Source organism: Brachycentrus maculatus, unplaced genomic scaffold (genome assembly GCF_059751285.1).
Source record: "Brachycentrus maculatus isolate JH-2025_06_01 unplaced genomic scaffold, ASM5975128v1 h1tg000211l, whole genome shotgun sequence".
In the NCBI taxonomy this organism is placed as follows: domain Eukaryota; kingdom Metazoa; phylum Arthropoda; class Insecta; order Trichoptera; family Brachycentridae; genus Brachycentrus; species Brachycentrus maculatus.
Window position 1 is genome coordinate 485,699 of NW_028280962.1, and position 15,135 is coordinate 500,833.

The 15,135-nt window shown below is 34.6% G+C and overlaps 1 protein-coding gene across 4 annotated transcripts; it reads left to right on the forward strand.

Moving 5' to 3' along the window:
* Positions 1 to 634: 634 nt before the first annotated feature.
* On the forward strand, positions 635 to 12,948 carry LOC148307077 (uncharacterized). Of its 4 annotated transcripts, none has more exons than XM_088263959.1 (6): positions 635 to 929; positions 4,167 to 4,331; positions 6,647 to 7,716; positions 8,236 to 8,337; positions 8,426 to 8,545; positions 10,883 to 12,948. In XM_088263959.1, exons 1-6 carry the CDS (start codon positions 867 to 869, stop codon positions 11,085 to 11,087), a joined length of 1,725 nt encoding a protein of 574 aa, XP_088120085.1. In that variant the 5' UTR covers positions 635 to 866; the 3' UTR covers positions 11,088 to 12,948. The 4 variants fall into 4 exon arrangements, with proteins under 4 accessions (XP_088120085.1, XP_088120087.1, XP_088120086.1 ...); XM_088263960.1 differs by having other exon boundaries at positions 648 to 929; positions 4,090 to 4,331; XM_088263961.1 differs by lacking the exon at positions 4,167 to 4,331 and having other exon boundaries at positions 637 to 929.
* The last annotated feature ends 2,187 nt before the right edge of the window (positions 12,949 to 15,135 follow it).

Here is a 15,135-nt window from a genome sequence, read left to right on the forward strand (position 1 = left end):
GAATCCGATACAAAATTTTCGGACACGCAGTATTATCCGCATTAGGAAAAGAACTTATTATACAAGGCATCAGATTTCTATCGTCCAGGACGTCCGATGTTGATGATTTATTGGCAATCTTTGCCTGAACTTTGGCCTTCGGACATGACTTAGGAAGATATGAAAGAGCTAGCAACCAACAAGCTAGCTAGAAGCCTGGAAGCATGTCGACTCCATATGCTCTACAAAGGGAGCGGATATGGATTAGTAGGTAAAAGTCTTATTCTTTTTCACTGTCTTGCTTCTCATTACTGAGGGATGTGACCTTTGTTGAGGTAAAAGTAGTAGTATGAAAAACAATCGTACTTGGAACGTAATTTTTGTGCATTCATGCATTCGGAATTCTGAAAGAGGAAACTGCAGGTGAAAACGCCATCGGAAAACGCCTGTTTACCCGGTTGTCTCAGTCACAAACTAATTTTAGAGTTGATTGTGACCAAAGTAATATACAATATAATATTAGTGGCGATTGTAAAAAAAAAACAATTTTTTTAGTTTATAGAGCCTACCTAACTAGTGATGACTGTGGTTCCGTAACTATCTGTCCGTCGATCTGTCCATACAATTTGTCTGTGGATCTGTCATTGTAATCGCTGCAGAATCTTTGCACTGCGGTTTTAAATCGCTGTTTCTATTTTTGCGGTTCTCATTTTCAATTTTCAGTATGTGAAATTTAGTAGTCTGATATTGTTATGAGACATACTTGGTTGCGTTTAAATTATCTTCTCAAATCTCGTTTAATAACGTAACAACAGTTATTGGAACAAATAAAACTTAGATGAAGTTTTAAAACTACGACCACTCGTACAATAACAACATAACCAAAAATGGGGAAAGTAAACAAAAACACTCCCAAAAGGAAACCCAAAAAGAAACTGGAAGTATTCCAGGTAAAAAGAATCTTCACTATTGTTTTTTTTTCAAATATAATTTTACTTGGTAAAAACCACTATTCTTAAAATCTATTGTGACACGTGTTTCGATGCACTCCGCATAATTTTCAAACACCGTATGTGAAGCTAAATGTAAATTTTAGAGTTGTGCTTGGGACCTTGAAGGAGAAGAGGGGGTAAGAGCTGTTTCTTTTTTGTTGTTATTTATAAGAAATAGTGGTATTTACCAAATAAAAATTAAATGAATATATATAGATTTTACCACAAAGTGGCTGCCGAATCAATTAATGAGATTATATGTTATTTATCCTTTTAAATTATGGCCTTTCTTCGAGATGGATGTATTTTATTTATTCTGCAAAGCTTTGTTATAATGTAAATATTAAGACTAAATATTAATTTTCAAACCGTTTTTGAATACATAAACTGCAAGTCAAGTGCCTTTGAGTTAGTATTTTACGAATATGCCGCCATATAAATTGTCCAAATTTATTTTTATTATTATTATTACTATTAACTGATGACATTAAGCAGTGGGGTGACATTAAAAAAAAAATTGACATTTTTATCTCGGTTTAAATAATTAATTAAATTAACATTTAAAAAAAATTGTCATTTTTATCTCGGTTTTCAGCACAGTACTGATATCAATTATTTGTTTTATCTTATTAATTTGTAATATTTTTTAATGTACCAAGAAATTGCAATTTTTGAAAGCTAATGCATCTTAAAAATATATTCTTCTCCACATATCGCTTATTTGGTGCAACAATGACCTAATTACACTTTTTTTAAAAACAAATTCAATATTTTAACATTTGCATAAATACTATTTACATCAGGAGAAACATGGACAGAGTTGATTTTGTGGTGAAATGCTACTAGATGGTGCGTTTCATTGCAGAATTTAGTAAAATGGCGCCATTTCTGTTGCTACAACGTCTGAATGGCATCTCCTGTAATATTTCTAAAAGTGTAATTACTCCATTGTTGCACCAAATGAGCGATATACAATATGTAATCTCATTTTTCTTCTTCATTTCTATAGTTTTTTTGCAGTGGTGGCCAACCTTATATTAAGTATACCTTGCACCAATTTTTTAACAGATTAGTTAAGTTGCGTTCAGATGCCATACAATTCAAGTGCAATATTTTGTCTTCTTACTTTCACGCATATGGTTGTCAAATAAGAATAGGGGAATGACCTGCTTAAGGGAGGAAAATGAACAATTCAATCGCCCAATTCAATTACGATTACGAATATTCATTTACGTCATTTCAAAATACGCATGTTTACTAATATTTTCGCATACAAAAATGAATTATTCAATGTTATTTACAACAAAAGTTTGCGAATCTTGTAAATTAAAAATATTAATGCTATTTATTATATCAGACACTGGATTATTCACCCTACGGATCAGATGTCAATATTACAGTTGTCCCAATTTAATGTGAAACATCTACCATTCCTTTTTATATAAAAGAAGGAGATTGAAGTCTGAGCATCCCAGGGCTTACGGCCTGGCATTTGGCTGGCTTTGGCGATCACTTTATACATTTGTGTAATGTTCGCCATTCTGGCCATTAATGAACATCCATAGTGCATTGATTCTCGAAACCTGTGTATATGCAATAGTCGTGGAACCTTTCACATGTCGGTCTTTCATATATCGCTCACTCCTTTCAAGAACATATATCATAACATATGTCATAAATCAAAAATCGACAACTTTCAATTGTGCATGTTTTCGGAATGCCCAGAAAATGTACTATATCCCAGCAAAAGCGGCATATTTTTAACTTAATATTTACCCGCTACAGGGCAGATAGTATTGCTTTTGCATTTTGAAGAAAATGTATTGTTTAATTAATTTTTTTCAATATATTAAATATTTTTAAAATGGAGATAAAACCTTCAGGTTTTACCTAAAAAGATCTGTTGCACAGTAAGAAGTTCAATAAGTGGCTTGATATTTATTTTCAATACATTGTATTATATTTTTAAACTTTAAAAACGTTCTCCTGAAAAATCAAGTTTTTTGATTTATGACATTCTTGAAAGAAGTGAGCGATATGGTTTCGATACATTTGTAAATATGGCCGATTGTAGCGCTATCAGTTGCGCAATCGGTGAAGTACTAGCTTATTCCATTAACCACTCAACAGTCAAATTTTGGCGAGAAAATTCGTTGGTGTCGGAAATCATCACCAAACAACTCGAAACAGGACTACACGAACACTGCTTGGGTTAGTCAATAAAACCAAAATATATTTGGCTCGGGCAAATCAATACCACCAAGTTGGATTACGATTTGCCCGAGCAGCACTCGGACTCAATGCAACACAAACTCCTTGCCCGAAATACGCTCGGGATAAACTGACAACTGGTTAATGTAATAAAAGTTAGTATTTTACCAATTCAAACAAATTTTTACCAATTCAAAATTTTTTTATCCGCCTCCATAGTGTAGTGGTTAGCGAGCTAGGCAACCATACTGGAGATCCCGGGTTCGATTCCCAGGGGGGGGTTCAAATAAATATAAGACTGGATATGGACTGGCACCTGAAGCGGAGGGCTGATCACCTTTCCTTCATGTGCAAACGATCAAGATGACACTGCGTTTATATGATGCAGTGCCCTATGCACCATTAGGATAAGGGTTAGAATATTTTTTCACACTCTAATATTTATTCAATATTACCCTGGACTAGTACCTGAAGCGAAGAGCTGATTACCTTTCATTTATGTGTTTAACCAAGATAACACGGCGTTTATATGATGCAGTGCCCTATGCACCATCGGGTGCGGATGAGTGTTTGAATGAATGAGTATTATTGATTAATGTTTTTTTCAAAATTTTAATTGTCGAGTTTTAATGATCAAATAAAATTGAAAAGAAATTCCAACCTGAAATTCAAAGAAATGCAAAATTTCCGATCGATTCAATGAAGGGAAGGCAAAAATGCGATTATTTTTCAAGGGTTAGAAGAAGATCTTACCAATTACTCAACAGAAAAGCTGGTACTTCACTTCTTCTTCGCGTGCCTTGTCAGGTCCAAAGCCTTCACGGTCCTGCGCCGTCCGGAACAACTCCTTCACTCATCTCGTCCCGGTCCAGTCGCGAATGTTGCCATAATGTTTGTTTTCCTACAGGTCCTCGGCGTCCTACTATCTTTCCCATCATTATAATTTGCGGAATTCGCAGTACTTCACTACGTTTTTTTTTTTAGTTATCTGTGTTGGAAAAAAATTACCTTATTGAGAAATTTTCGCAAACAAAGTCTCGCGTGAAAGTTCAGAAAATGTATAAAAAACGATTCCCAAAGTCATCGCTTCCGTCGTACAAATTGATAAGCAAGATTTGCCTAGGTTCGCAGAAGGAGTTGCCGCCTGAAGTACGTATGGTTGAGGTTTTTCACAGCTGATTTTTTTTGCACTCTCCTTTTAATTTTTTTTAAAATTTGCTTCATAACTATCTTTTCCTATTATATTGTACACTCGACAGAGATTCCTATACATAGTGCATGTGGAAATACTAAATTCGAAATATAATTTTTCTTATTATTTTTTGACATCTCATCAAAGATGAAGAAGAATATGGAAGTCTGGGCATTTACGGGGCTTACGACCGTCATAGGCTGCTTTAAGTGATCACTTTACACACGTGTACCATTCACCAATTCTACCCATTATTGACAACCACACTACTCAAATTCTTGGAAGTTCTATATATATGAACCAATTTAGAAACCTTGTTCATGAATCACTAAAACTTCACTAGAGACATCTATTGGTGAGATGTAAAGAAGCTTTTTATTAAGCAGAAACTCTTATATTAATAATGGGTAGAATTGGTGAATGTTACACGTGTGTAAAGTGATCACTTAAACCAGCCTATGACGGTCGTAAGCCCCGTAAATGCCCAGACTTCCATATTCTTCTTCATCTTTGATGAGATGTCAAAAAATAATATGAAAATAACTCCTGTAATTGGAGATAATCCAGATTTTGTGAACAAGTATTTGGACACACTCAAAATGTTGTAAATAATTTTTCTTTTTGGCATTTATGGGATGAATTGGTTCACCATGGTCACCACAAGAAATTTTCCTGAACGAGGATAATATTAGGGGCGCCTGAAACTAATCTCATTTTTAAAATAAAATAAAAAAACATATATATTGTATATTAAAAGCATTGATAACTTTGTGGTATGGTAATAAAACACTCTCCTTACCATCCATTGTTTACTTTGTGTAATACCACTTTTTTTAAACACATATTTGTGACTACTGGTTTCGGAAAATTATTCCATCTTCAGGTCATTAAATTTATTAAAATTAAAATAAAATTATTACAATTTGACATTTGTATATTAAAAAAAAATAAAGAGAAATTTTATTTTTATACACACGCAATTTCAAACACTTATAGTCTCAAATAAGTGTTACTACACAAAGTAAACTATGGATGGTAAGGAGAATGTTTTTAAAAACATATATTTTTATTTTCTTTATTTCACAAGTTTAATTACAATTTATATTTTCCTTTATTCTCTATGACCTCCTTTTATCTTTCTGGTAACATTTTAATGCCTTTATTAAAAAATAAATTAGGCTTCGATTCGAAATATTTAAACCACAAGCGCTGTCAAGCTGGCAACTGGCCGTTAAAAATGGAACATTGAAAAACAACATTAATTTCGGGAACCCATAATATTAAAGCATGGTCTTAAAGTTCATTTAAAATAATTAATAAATATGCATGCTAATTTAAAAACTGGTTTGCTTGAGATGGCTTATGTGATATTGGTAAATTTAAATATCAGCTTGCATTTGATATGTAGTAGGCATTGCTGTTTAGGTACTCAGTACCTACTCAACAATATATTTTGAATTTTGTCTATTATTACTAGATTATACTTTTCATTCCATATTCAAATTTATGCTTTTTTTTTCTTCCATGTGTGTGTGTGATATTTTGATATTTTATATATTTTCAAAAATTGTTTTTATAATGTCTTTCAATGAGGTACTGTCAACACATTTTGTTAATTTCATATTTTACATCATTATCGTACTTTCCTTTTATCTTTTTGGTGAAAAAGAATCCCAGGTGAAGGAATATTCCGCTAAATCCAAAAATGTACTAACTATCTGTGCATATTGAATATGTACCTGTTAAACCCTGATGATGACAGGGTTCTTGTCGAAACCGTTTGGAGAAAATTTTTTATAAAAAAACAAAGTTGCTTTATTTTATAAAGTTTATAAAATGTGCCATAAAAGTCTCTGCAAAAACATTCAAGAAAGTTACATGTTTCTACCTAAACATTTTTCATTCATGTCATCTGTATCCTATGCAAAATCATTTCCACAATCTCCTTTTCCCCAATTAAATCTTAGTGGAGCATGATAAAGCTGTCATTTTACTATAATGGTGCTATATAACTTATCCAAAATATAAATATAAGTTATAATGTTATATATATATATATATATATATATATATAGCTAAATAAAACAAATTTAAATTCCCCTGTGTCAGCATTCCTTGATGTTTTTTATTATTTATTATTTTTATTTTTATAAATGCATTATGAAAACGGTGTAGTATCCTCTGTTTGTTTAGGTTGCTTGCTATACAATTTTTAAAACTACTTAATCATTTAAACTTGAATATATTTATAAATTATCCTTGTAATTTTCAGAATACTTCAAAAGGCGAAGCGGATTCGACTATTTCAAAAAATGAGAAAAAAAAATCAAAAATCGTCAAAAATTCTCGCAAGGAAATTGCGAAAAAACAGATGAATTTCAATTTAAGAGTTTCTCAAATTCTAAATGATAACAGACTGAGTAGTGCGTCTGAAGATTGCAACGAGTCTGCCAATAAATCAACCGATTCCGTCGTGTTCGTTGAAAGTTTTGGTTCTCCATCAGCCGGTACAAAAGTAGTTGCCGAAGAACAAAAGAATGTTGAAATGGCGCCGCTCAAACGAAAAAGAGAGGACAATGAAAATACGGTACTTGAAAATGCTCCCGCTGAATCTCTACAGCCTAAAACTATTAATATACCGGTTGTTTGTGAAATAGATCTAACGTCAACGATTGTCAACAACAACAACAGTGTATTTGATGCGACTACAGAAATATCCAAGCGGTTTAACGCTGCGTCTACTCCGCTCACGGCCGTGAAAACATACGCACACGTTGCCAAAAATTTTGTAGGAAATGTCTCCCCTATCCATAAGAAGCTGAAACTATCCAATAGTATAAATAATCCCAATTTTGAAAGCGCCAGATCTAGTATCGTGACTCTGGACGATGAGGATGGCACTTTGGTAACTATCGATAAATGCGGCTCATCGCAATGCACCATTCTGGACGATTCGGTTATAAATTTAGACGACGATAATCATTCTACTTTGCAAGCTACGCAGATCCCGCTAGTCAACCCGCAACCCGTTCACAGTATCGATCTAACGGATGATACATTGACGAGCGTAAATAATTATGCAAAATCTGACCAAGTTTACGATTTAACTCTGGAAAATGAGAGCACTTCGGGAATCGGCAGTCTGAACAGTTGGGAGGACAAAGGGAGTCGCTTGTTGGCAGCTCTCGCTGACACAGTTCGCGACTCGACTGAAAGATTATCTAAGAAATCGAGCAAGGGCAATCGAAATGGCTCCAATATATACTTCCCAGGAAACGATAAAAACGTCAAAAGAACTGGACTGCGGTTGGTTGTGATCGACGGGAGTAATGTAGCAATGTCGTAAGTATTTAAAATTCTTCATCTCGCTCTTATTCCTCATTACTGAGAGTTGTGACCTTTGTCAAAGCGATGACTCTTCTCCATTAATCCCTTGACCGCGCTGCACAAAGCGCTCCAACCACCGAGGTGCCTGCTGCTGCCTTAACTTGACCGATCAACACAAACATTTCTCAGTGTGCGTATGCGTGTCGTGCCTTGCGTATACGCGCATGTCGTAGCGGGTTAACAGCGTCAGTAGTGCGCTGATCGTTGTACGCGGCGGTCGTGTCGCTACACGAGGTATGTATTGCGGCTACATACGATGCATTGTTTTTTCTCATTTTCAGATGCTTACCAGGGCTAACATTACAAAATTGTTACATTTTATCTTCAACTATGGTCAATAAAAGCAACATTTAGGAATATTCACATTTTTCTCGTTTAAATCACATTTTCATGTGGTGTAACAAATACAGTTTTTTTAGCACCGTAAAGGAAAGGTTAATCTAATAAATTAATAATTTTCTTTTAAATTTACAGGCACCGCCATGGAAAGAATTTCTCCGTCGAAGGACTTAAAATATGTATTGATTATTTTTTAAAACGAGGACACATAGTCAAGGCTTTTGTTCCACGATTTAGGTACCGCTCTGAGGCTTTTTGATTATTTTTAAAATAAATTTTAGAGATATGATTAATCTTTATTTGACTCTTGCGCTATGTATTATAGAAACAAAAGATGGAAGAGTTCCAATCCCCGACTGTTGGACCAATTGGAGAACGCCGGCCACGTAGTGTACACTCCGTCTAGAGAGGTGATGGGAAGATGTATCACTTCTTACGATGACAGGTCAGTTTGTCCTTTCTTCAACCTTTATTTCAATTCATATATACATTACAAACTATAAAGATTTTAAAATCGTATACATTAAAATAAAATAAATGCAAGAACTATTGCTATATTAGGTGTAGAATAATCCCGCTTCGGAAAACTCCTTCAGACACATGAAACAGATCAATATCCAATGAGATATTGTTCAACATAGCAGTAGCTCTTCCTATAGGCATAACCATCGGCAGGTTGGTCCTGTGTATAGGAATGGGAAACAATCTATGCTGACGCTGTCTTAGGTAACTATCGGGAACATACAGACCAATGTTCCGGATAATTTCAGGATTATCGATCATACCGCGCAACAATCGACAATCGCGGAATATGTATTCTTTATGCTTTATGCGGTATATGTCTTCTTCACATCTTCATACCCTTATCCGCACCCACTCGATGGTGCATAGGGCACTGCATCATATAAACGCAGTCTTATCTTGATCTTTAACGTATGAAGGAAAGGTGATCAACCCTCCGCTTCATGTACCAATCCAGGGTAATATTGAATAAATATTAGAATGAGAAAATCGCTTATGTTTATTTCACCCCCCCCTGGGAATCGAACCCGGGACCTCCAGTATGGTAGCCGAGCATGCTGAGAAACTACGGAGGCGGACAGAATATGTAGTGGTGTCTTATTTAGAAAATATGAAAAGGCGAATAAGACAAAAAAATGAACTACGTGACATATCTTGATTTATTTAAGATGTTGAATCCATTGCATCTATTGTATTGTATTGTTTTTAAGGATCATTATAACATTGATCATGATCGGGATCACCTTATTCATTTATTATTTACTATACCTACTAGCTATCATTTTTAAGATACATAAACTGAATATGCTATACTTCTTCTTCATCTTCTTGCTCAATGCTGAGCGTCGTGGTCTTCTGGAATGTCAGGCACTTGGTGCACAAGTCCTCTCCATTCTTCCCGGTCCTGGGCCAACTTGATGGCAGCGTTTAGTGAGGATCCGGTTAATTCCTTTATTTGGTCTGTCCATCTTGTTGGAGACCGTCCTCTTGCCCGCTTGCTTTCAACTGTACCTGTTACTACCAGTTTTTCAAGACTCTTCTCGTTCTTTCTGGCGATATGCCCAAAGTAGGACAGAATCCTTTTCCTGCAAGTCGTGGAGAGTCTTTCTGTCACTGACAGTTCGCGGAGAATGGAGACGTTTGTGCGTCTTGCAGTCCAAGGAATGCGCAGCATCCTCCTCCAGCACCACATTTCAAACACATCCAGCATATGTCTTTCCTTTTTCCTCAGTGTCCATGTTTCCACTCCATACATTCTTGTGCATAACAGGCAAGGAGAATTTCCTTAGGGTGGTGACTGACCGGAGGCATTTTGTCGTAACGTAACACGTTACGATGCGAGCATTCGTATAGTCAGTACAGCGAGCCGAGCGCTCTATCCATAGTTTCGGATGCTCGCCGCGAGCGAAGTTACGACGTTACATTACGACAAAATGCTCCGGTCAGTCACCGCCCTTAGGCTCCTTCTCCTTCTTACTCCTCATTACTGAGGGTTGTGACCCTTGTGGAAGCAATGACTCTTCTCCAGTTATCCCTTGACTGCGCTGCACGTATATCTTATTAAAGTGCACACAATCAACATGTGCACTAGAGGTTGGCTGCGCTAGTGGTCGGACATGTTTTTGAGTGCAATTTTTTTTCAGAACGTGTATTGAAATTTTTTTTAGCTCCTAAACTTTTTTAAAAACTCTTTTTCAAATACGTGGAATTGTGTAATTGGCTTTCTTTTTTTTATGAATGTAACTATTTTTTATTATATACTTTTACTAAATGTAAAGCTGTACAATTCCTGAATAAAAAATAAAAAAATAATAAAAACATATTTTGAAGAAAACTTATTGTTTTATACGAAAATGGTATTTTAAGTAAAGAATTCAATTACATCACATGTTACTTGTGTTTAAAGAAAATTATGTTGCGATTTGCGGTCTTAACAATAGCTTGAAAAATACGGTTTGTATGTATATGTTTATGTGTTCTGTCCGCCTCCGCAGTGTAATGGTCAGCACGTTCGGCTACCGTTATGTAGGTCCCGGGTTTGATTCCCAAGTGTGGTAAAATAAATACTAGTGATTTTTTCACTGTTATATTTATTCAATATTACCTTGGACTGGTACCTGAAGCGGAGGGCTGATCACCTTTCCTTCATGCGTAAACGATCAAGATAACACTGCGTTTATATGACGCAGTGCCCTATGCACCATTGGGGTGCGGATAAGGGTTTAATTTTTTTTTTTATGTATAAATTGTTCCGTTTCAGGTATATTGTGCAGTGCGCAGCGGAGTGCAGCGGAGTCATAGTTTCCGGTGACAATTACCGAGACCTGCTGCTGGAGAACGAAGCCTGGAGAGAGACCATCGAGCAGCGCCTGCTGCCCTTCACCTGGGTCGGGGACATGCTCATGTTCCCCCAGGATCCGCTGGGAAGGAACGGACCCACGCTCCACCAGTTCCTGAACCACTAACCCCTGACTTCACCAGTACTGTTCTACCGTATATAATGTTTTTTTATGATACTTTTTATTGTTGTTAAAGAGTTTATTTCATATAGAAATATACAGCCTTGGCCATATTGCTCACTCCTTTCAACAACGTCAAAAATCGTAAATTTTCAGTTGTGCGTGTTTTCCGAATGCCCAGAAAATGTACTATATCCCAGCAAAAGCGGCATATTTTTAACTAAATATTCCCCCACTACAGGGCAGAAAGTGTTGTTTTTGCATTTTGAAGAAAAGGTATTGTTGATTTATTTTTTTAAATATATTAAATATTTTTCAAATGGAGAAAAACATTCAGGTTTTACCTAAAAAGATCTGTTGCACAGTAAAAAGTTCAATAAGTAGCTTGATATTTATTTTTAATACATTTTATTATATTGTTAAACTTTAAAAACGATCTCCTGAAAAATCAAGTTTTTTGATAAATGACATTGTTTAAAGGAGTGAGCGATATGTATTATGGTGAGGACTGACCGGAGTCATTTCGTCGTAACGTAACACGTTACGATGCGAGCATTCGTATAGTCAGTACAGCGAGCCGAGCTCGTTCCGAGTACTCCATCCGATGTTCGGATGCTCGCCGCGAATGTTAGTTACGATGAAATTCTCCGGTCAGTCCCTACCTTTAGACCCCCCCCCACAGAATTGGTTTATAAATTATTTGAGACCGCTCAGTTTCACTCAAATCACGTTTTCTTGGCATTTTAATATAAAATAATGAAGGCTTAAATTAAAGGTACAGAAATAACTGCACTTGTTCACATATAAAACTGACCCTTGAAATTAGTAAATAGGGTGTTTTTAAATAAACCATGTCCCTAATTGTCGTAGGTCGGGATAGCAGGTAATAAGTAGTAGGTAAAATCCATCAAAATACGATACAATCCGAAAATATTGCAAGAATTCCAAGAGTCGCAGTATTTAAAGACCATCCAATTCTGTACGAGGTGCCTAATACATATGGCCGGGGCTTTATATCAAAATTTCTGAAAATCTCAGAGTGCATAATAGATATTTTTATATGCGTTGAAATTGTGAGGAAATGTTGTTCATGTTATTATGTTAAAAATTTTATCTTCATATGAACACATTTTGGACGGGTGTTTATTTTATGCCTGTGGACCGCTGGCGACGGGATTTGATAATTGTGTACATATAGTTTAGATCTTAACAAAGATTGGTACATAATGTTGATTTAAAAACATTAAACAATTCCTTCTCTTTTAACTTTGAGATGAAGCCAGCGCAGAAGGTTACAAAACACTTCCTGTCCTTAACCATCAATCGATTGAATGGGTAGAAATACCTTTCCCGTCCGAAGTGTGTTTATATTAACATGGTAAGGCGTCGAAATAATTCAACGCTAGTTTTGATACCTGCATTTTAGCGTTTCATTTGTGATTTGTTTGAGAAAATTCTGGTGTGACTGTTCTCCTTATTTCATACCTTGGCAATTATCCAATGTATTTCCACTTTCAAGTAAACAAATGTGAACAAATTCACAGCTCACGACCAGTTTATTCTCTATTTCAAGCCTTGCTCAAAGCATACAACCAGTGTATTCTGTATTTCAAGCCTTGGTTAAAGCACACAACTATTTTTTTCTCTATTTCAAAACTTGGTTACAGCACATAACCAGTGTATTCTCTATTTCAAGCCTTTGTTAAAGCACAAACCAGTGTATTCTCTCTTTCAAGCCTTGGTTAAAGCACACAACCAGTGGATTCTCTATTTCAAGCCTTGCTTAAAGCACACAACCAATGTATTCTCTATTTCAAGCCTTGGTTAAATCACACAACCAATGTATTCTCTATTTCAAGCCTTGGTCAAAGAAAACAACCAGTGGATTATTATCACTCTATTTCAAATCTTGGTTATAGCACATAACCTTCGTGTTCTGTATTTCAAGCCTTGGTTATATACAGTAAGTATTGGTTGATAATTTCAAATTGAAAATAAAATATGACAAAGCTGCAAAAATCATAATGTTTTAGGAAAAAAAATCCAATAATCTTATTGATTTCATATACATTGTATGTATTCTTTGTATACAGGTAAACTTTGTTTTCCGAGAGACGCCGGCGTGTCTCAACAATGTCTCAAAAATGAACACAAATTATAATGGACGACAAAAGGTTACGTTCCGTGTGGAAATTTTAAGAATAATCTAACAAGTTTACATAACCTATGTGTCCAAAATAAATTGTGAATGTATTTAACATATTACGCTTAAATACGTTTACAAAATAAATATGTAATCTCTTAATTCAATTCATGATTTTTTTTAAATAAATATGAATTCACCAGTTCGTTGGCACGAAATGAAATTATAGCACTTTTTTGAAAAAAGTTTCTGAATTCATTTGATTGCCTCCTTACTTGCGGAATCATAGCATATAGGCGAACATCAGTTGTGACGCTTCTCTTAATATTGGCACTTCAATTGAAATCCTTGTCTATTGTTAATTGTTGGCTAAAATGTATAATCAAAATTAAACACGGTTATTGGATTGAATTCTACTTTTATTTACACATATATGATAATATGTGACGCGTTTCGACTTAAAGATATTATCAAATAGATTGATTGTTTGATAATGTCTTAATAAGACAAAACGCGTCACATATTATCATATATATATATATATATATATATATATATATATATATATATATATATATATATATATATATATATATATATATATATATATATATATATATATATATATATATATATATATATATATATATATATATATATATATATAAATAAAAGTAGAATTCAATCCAATAACCGTGTTTAATTTTGGATATATTACCCAACAATTCAAAATAGAATTCTACCAACTGTCTGCAGTTACAATAAATTATCTGTTAACCTTTTTACATATAGAAGAAAGGATATGACACTCTCCTTATCATTCATCTTTCACTTTATGTAATACCATATGAGTTAGAAAGGATGTGAGTTAGATCGACAGTTTTTAGGGTTTTTCCATAATTTTCTTTCTCATCCTCTTCTTCTTTAGGATTTTCTGATTGAATTGCTCCATCAACTCTTCTTATTTTTGATAAGAGAAGCCCACGGCCGGCCCCAACCAGTGTAAATGTGAATATGCATTAATTGAACCGGCGTAAAACGAGGTTTACCTGTATTTAGTCGGTAATATTTTTTGCAAAAATACAGCAATGGCTGTGGATCGATTTATATATATAGAAAATGAAAGAATAATTTTCCCCATTTTATTTATTCCAAATTTGTAAAACATTTTTTTCAATTTGGAATTAATGAGCTTTTCCTGTGGTACATAACCAGCGTTTTCTCAATTCAAGCCTTGTTTAGCACATCTTCCTTTCAACCATTATCCGTACCTAATGGTGCATAGGGAACTGCATTGTTTTGACTCAGTGTTATCTTGATTGTTACTTCGATGTAGGCAAGGTGTATTAAATAAAGAAGGCAGGGTAATAATTAAATAAATATTAGAGTGTAAAATCGCTAATATTTATTTTCACCCCCCCCCTCCCCCTGGAATCGAACCCGGGGCCTCCAGCACGGTAGCTTAACATGCTAACCATGTTTTACACCACGGAGGTGGTACATTCTCTATTTCAAGCCTGAGTTATAGCACATAACTGGTATATTCTCTATTTCAAGACAAGTCTTGATGTAAGTATTTTGTTAAGTATTTTGATATTATATGTTTTTTTTTTTAGATTAAATTTTTTGTTAAAAAGTATTTTTTTCTGTTTCCTTTGATGTATAAGGCACTTGAGATTGCTGCCAAATATAATTCAATGTTTTGGTATGTCTAACACAGCAGCCTATGGAACTCCCAGGTGTCTTTTGGTTTATGTATTTCCATTCCTGTTCTAGACTGATGATAAAATTGTATAAATCATTAATAATACCACTACGTATTATTATTTTTAAAAACATAAATATTTGTGTTTTTATTATTTACATTTCAATTCCACACTATTTCTGTGAGCCTAAGCGGCTCATTATTAG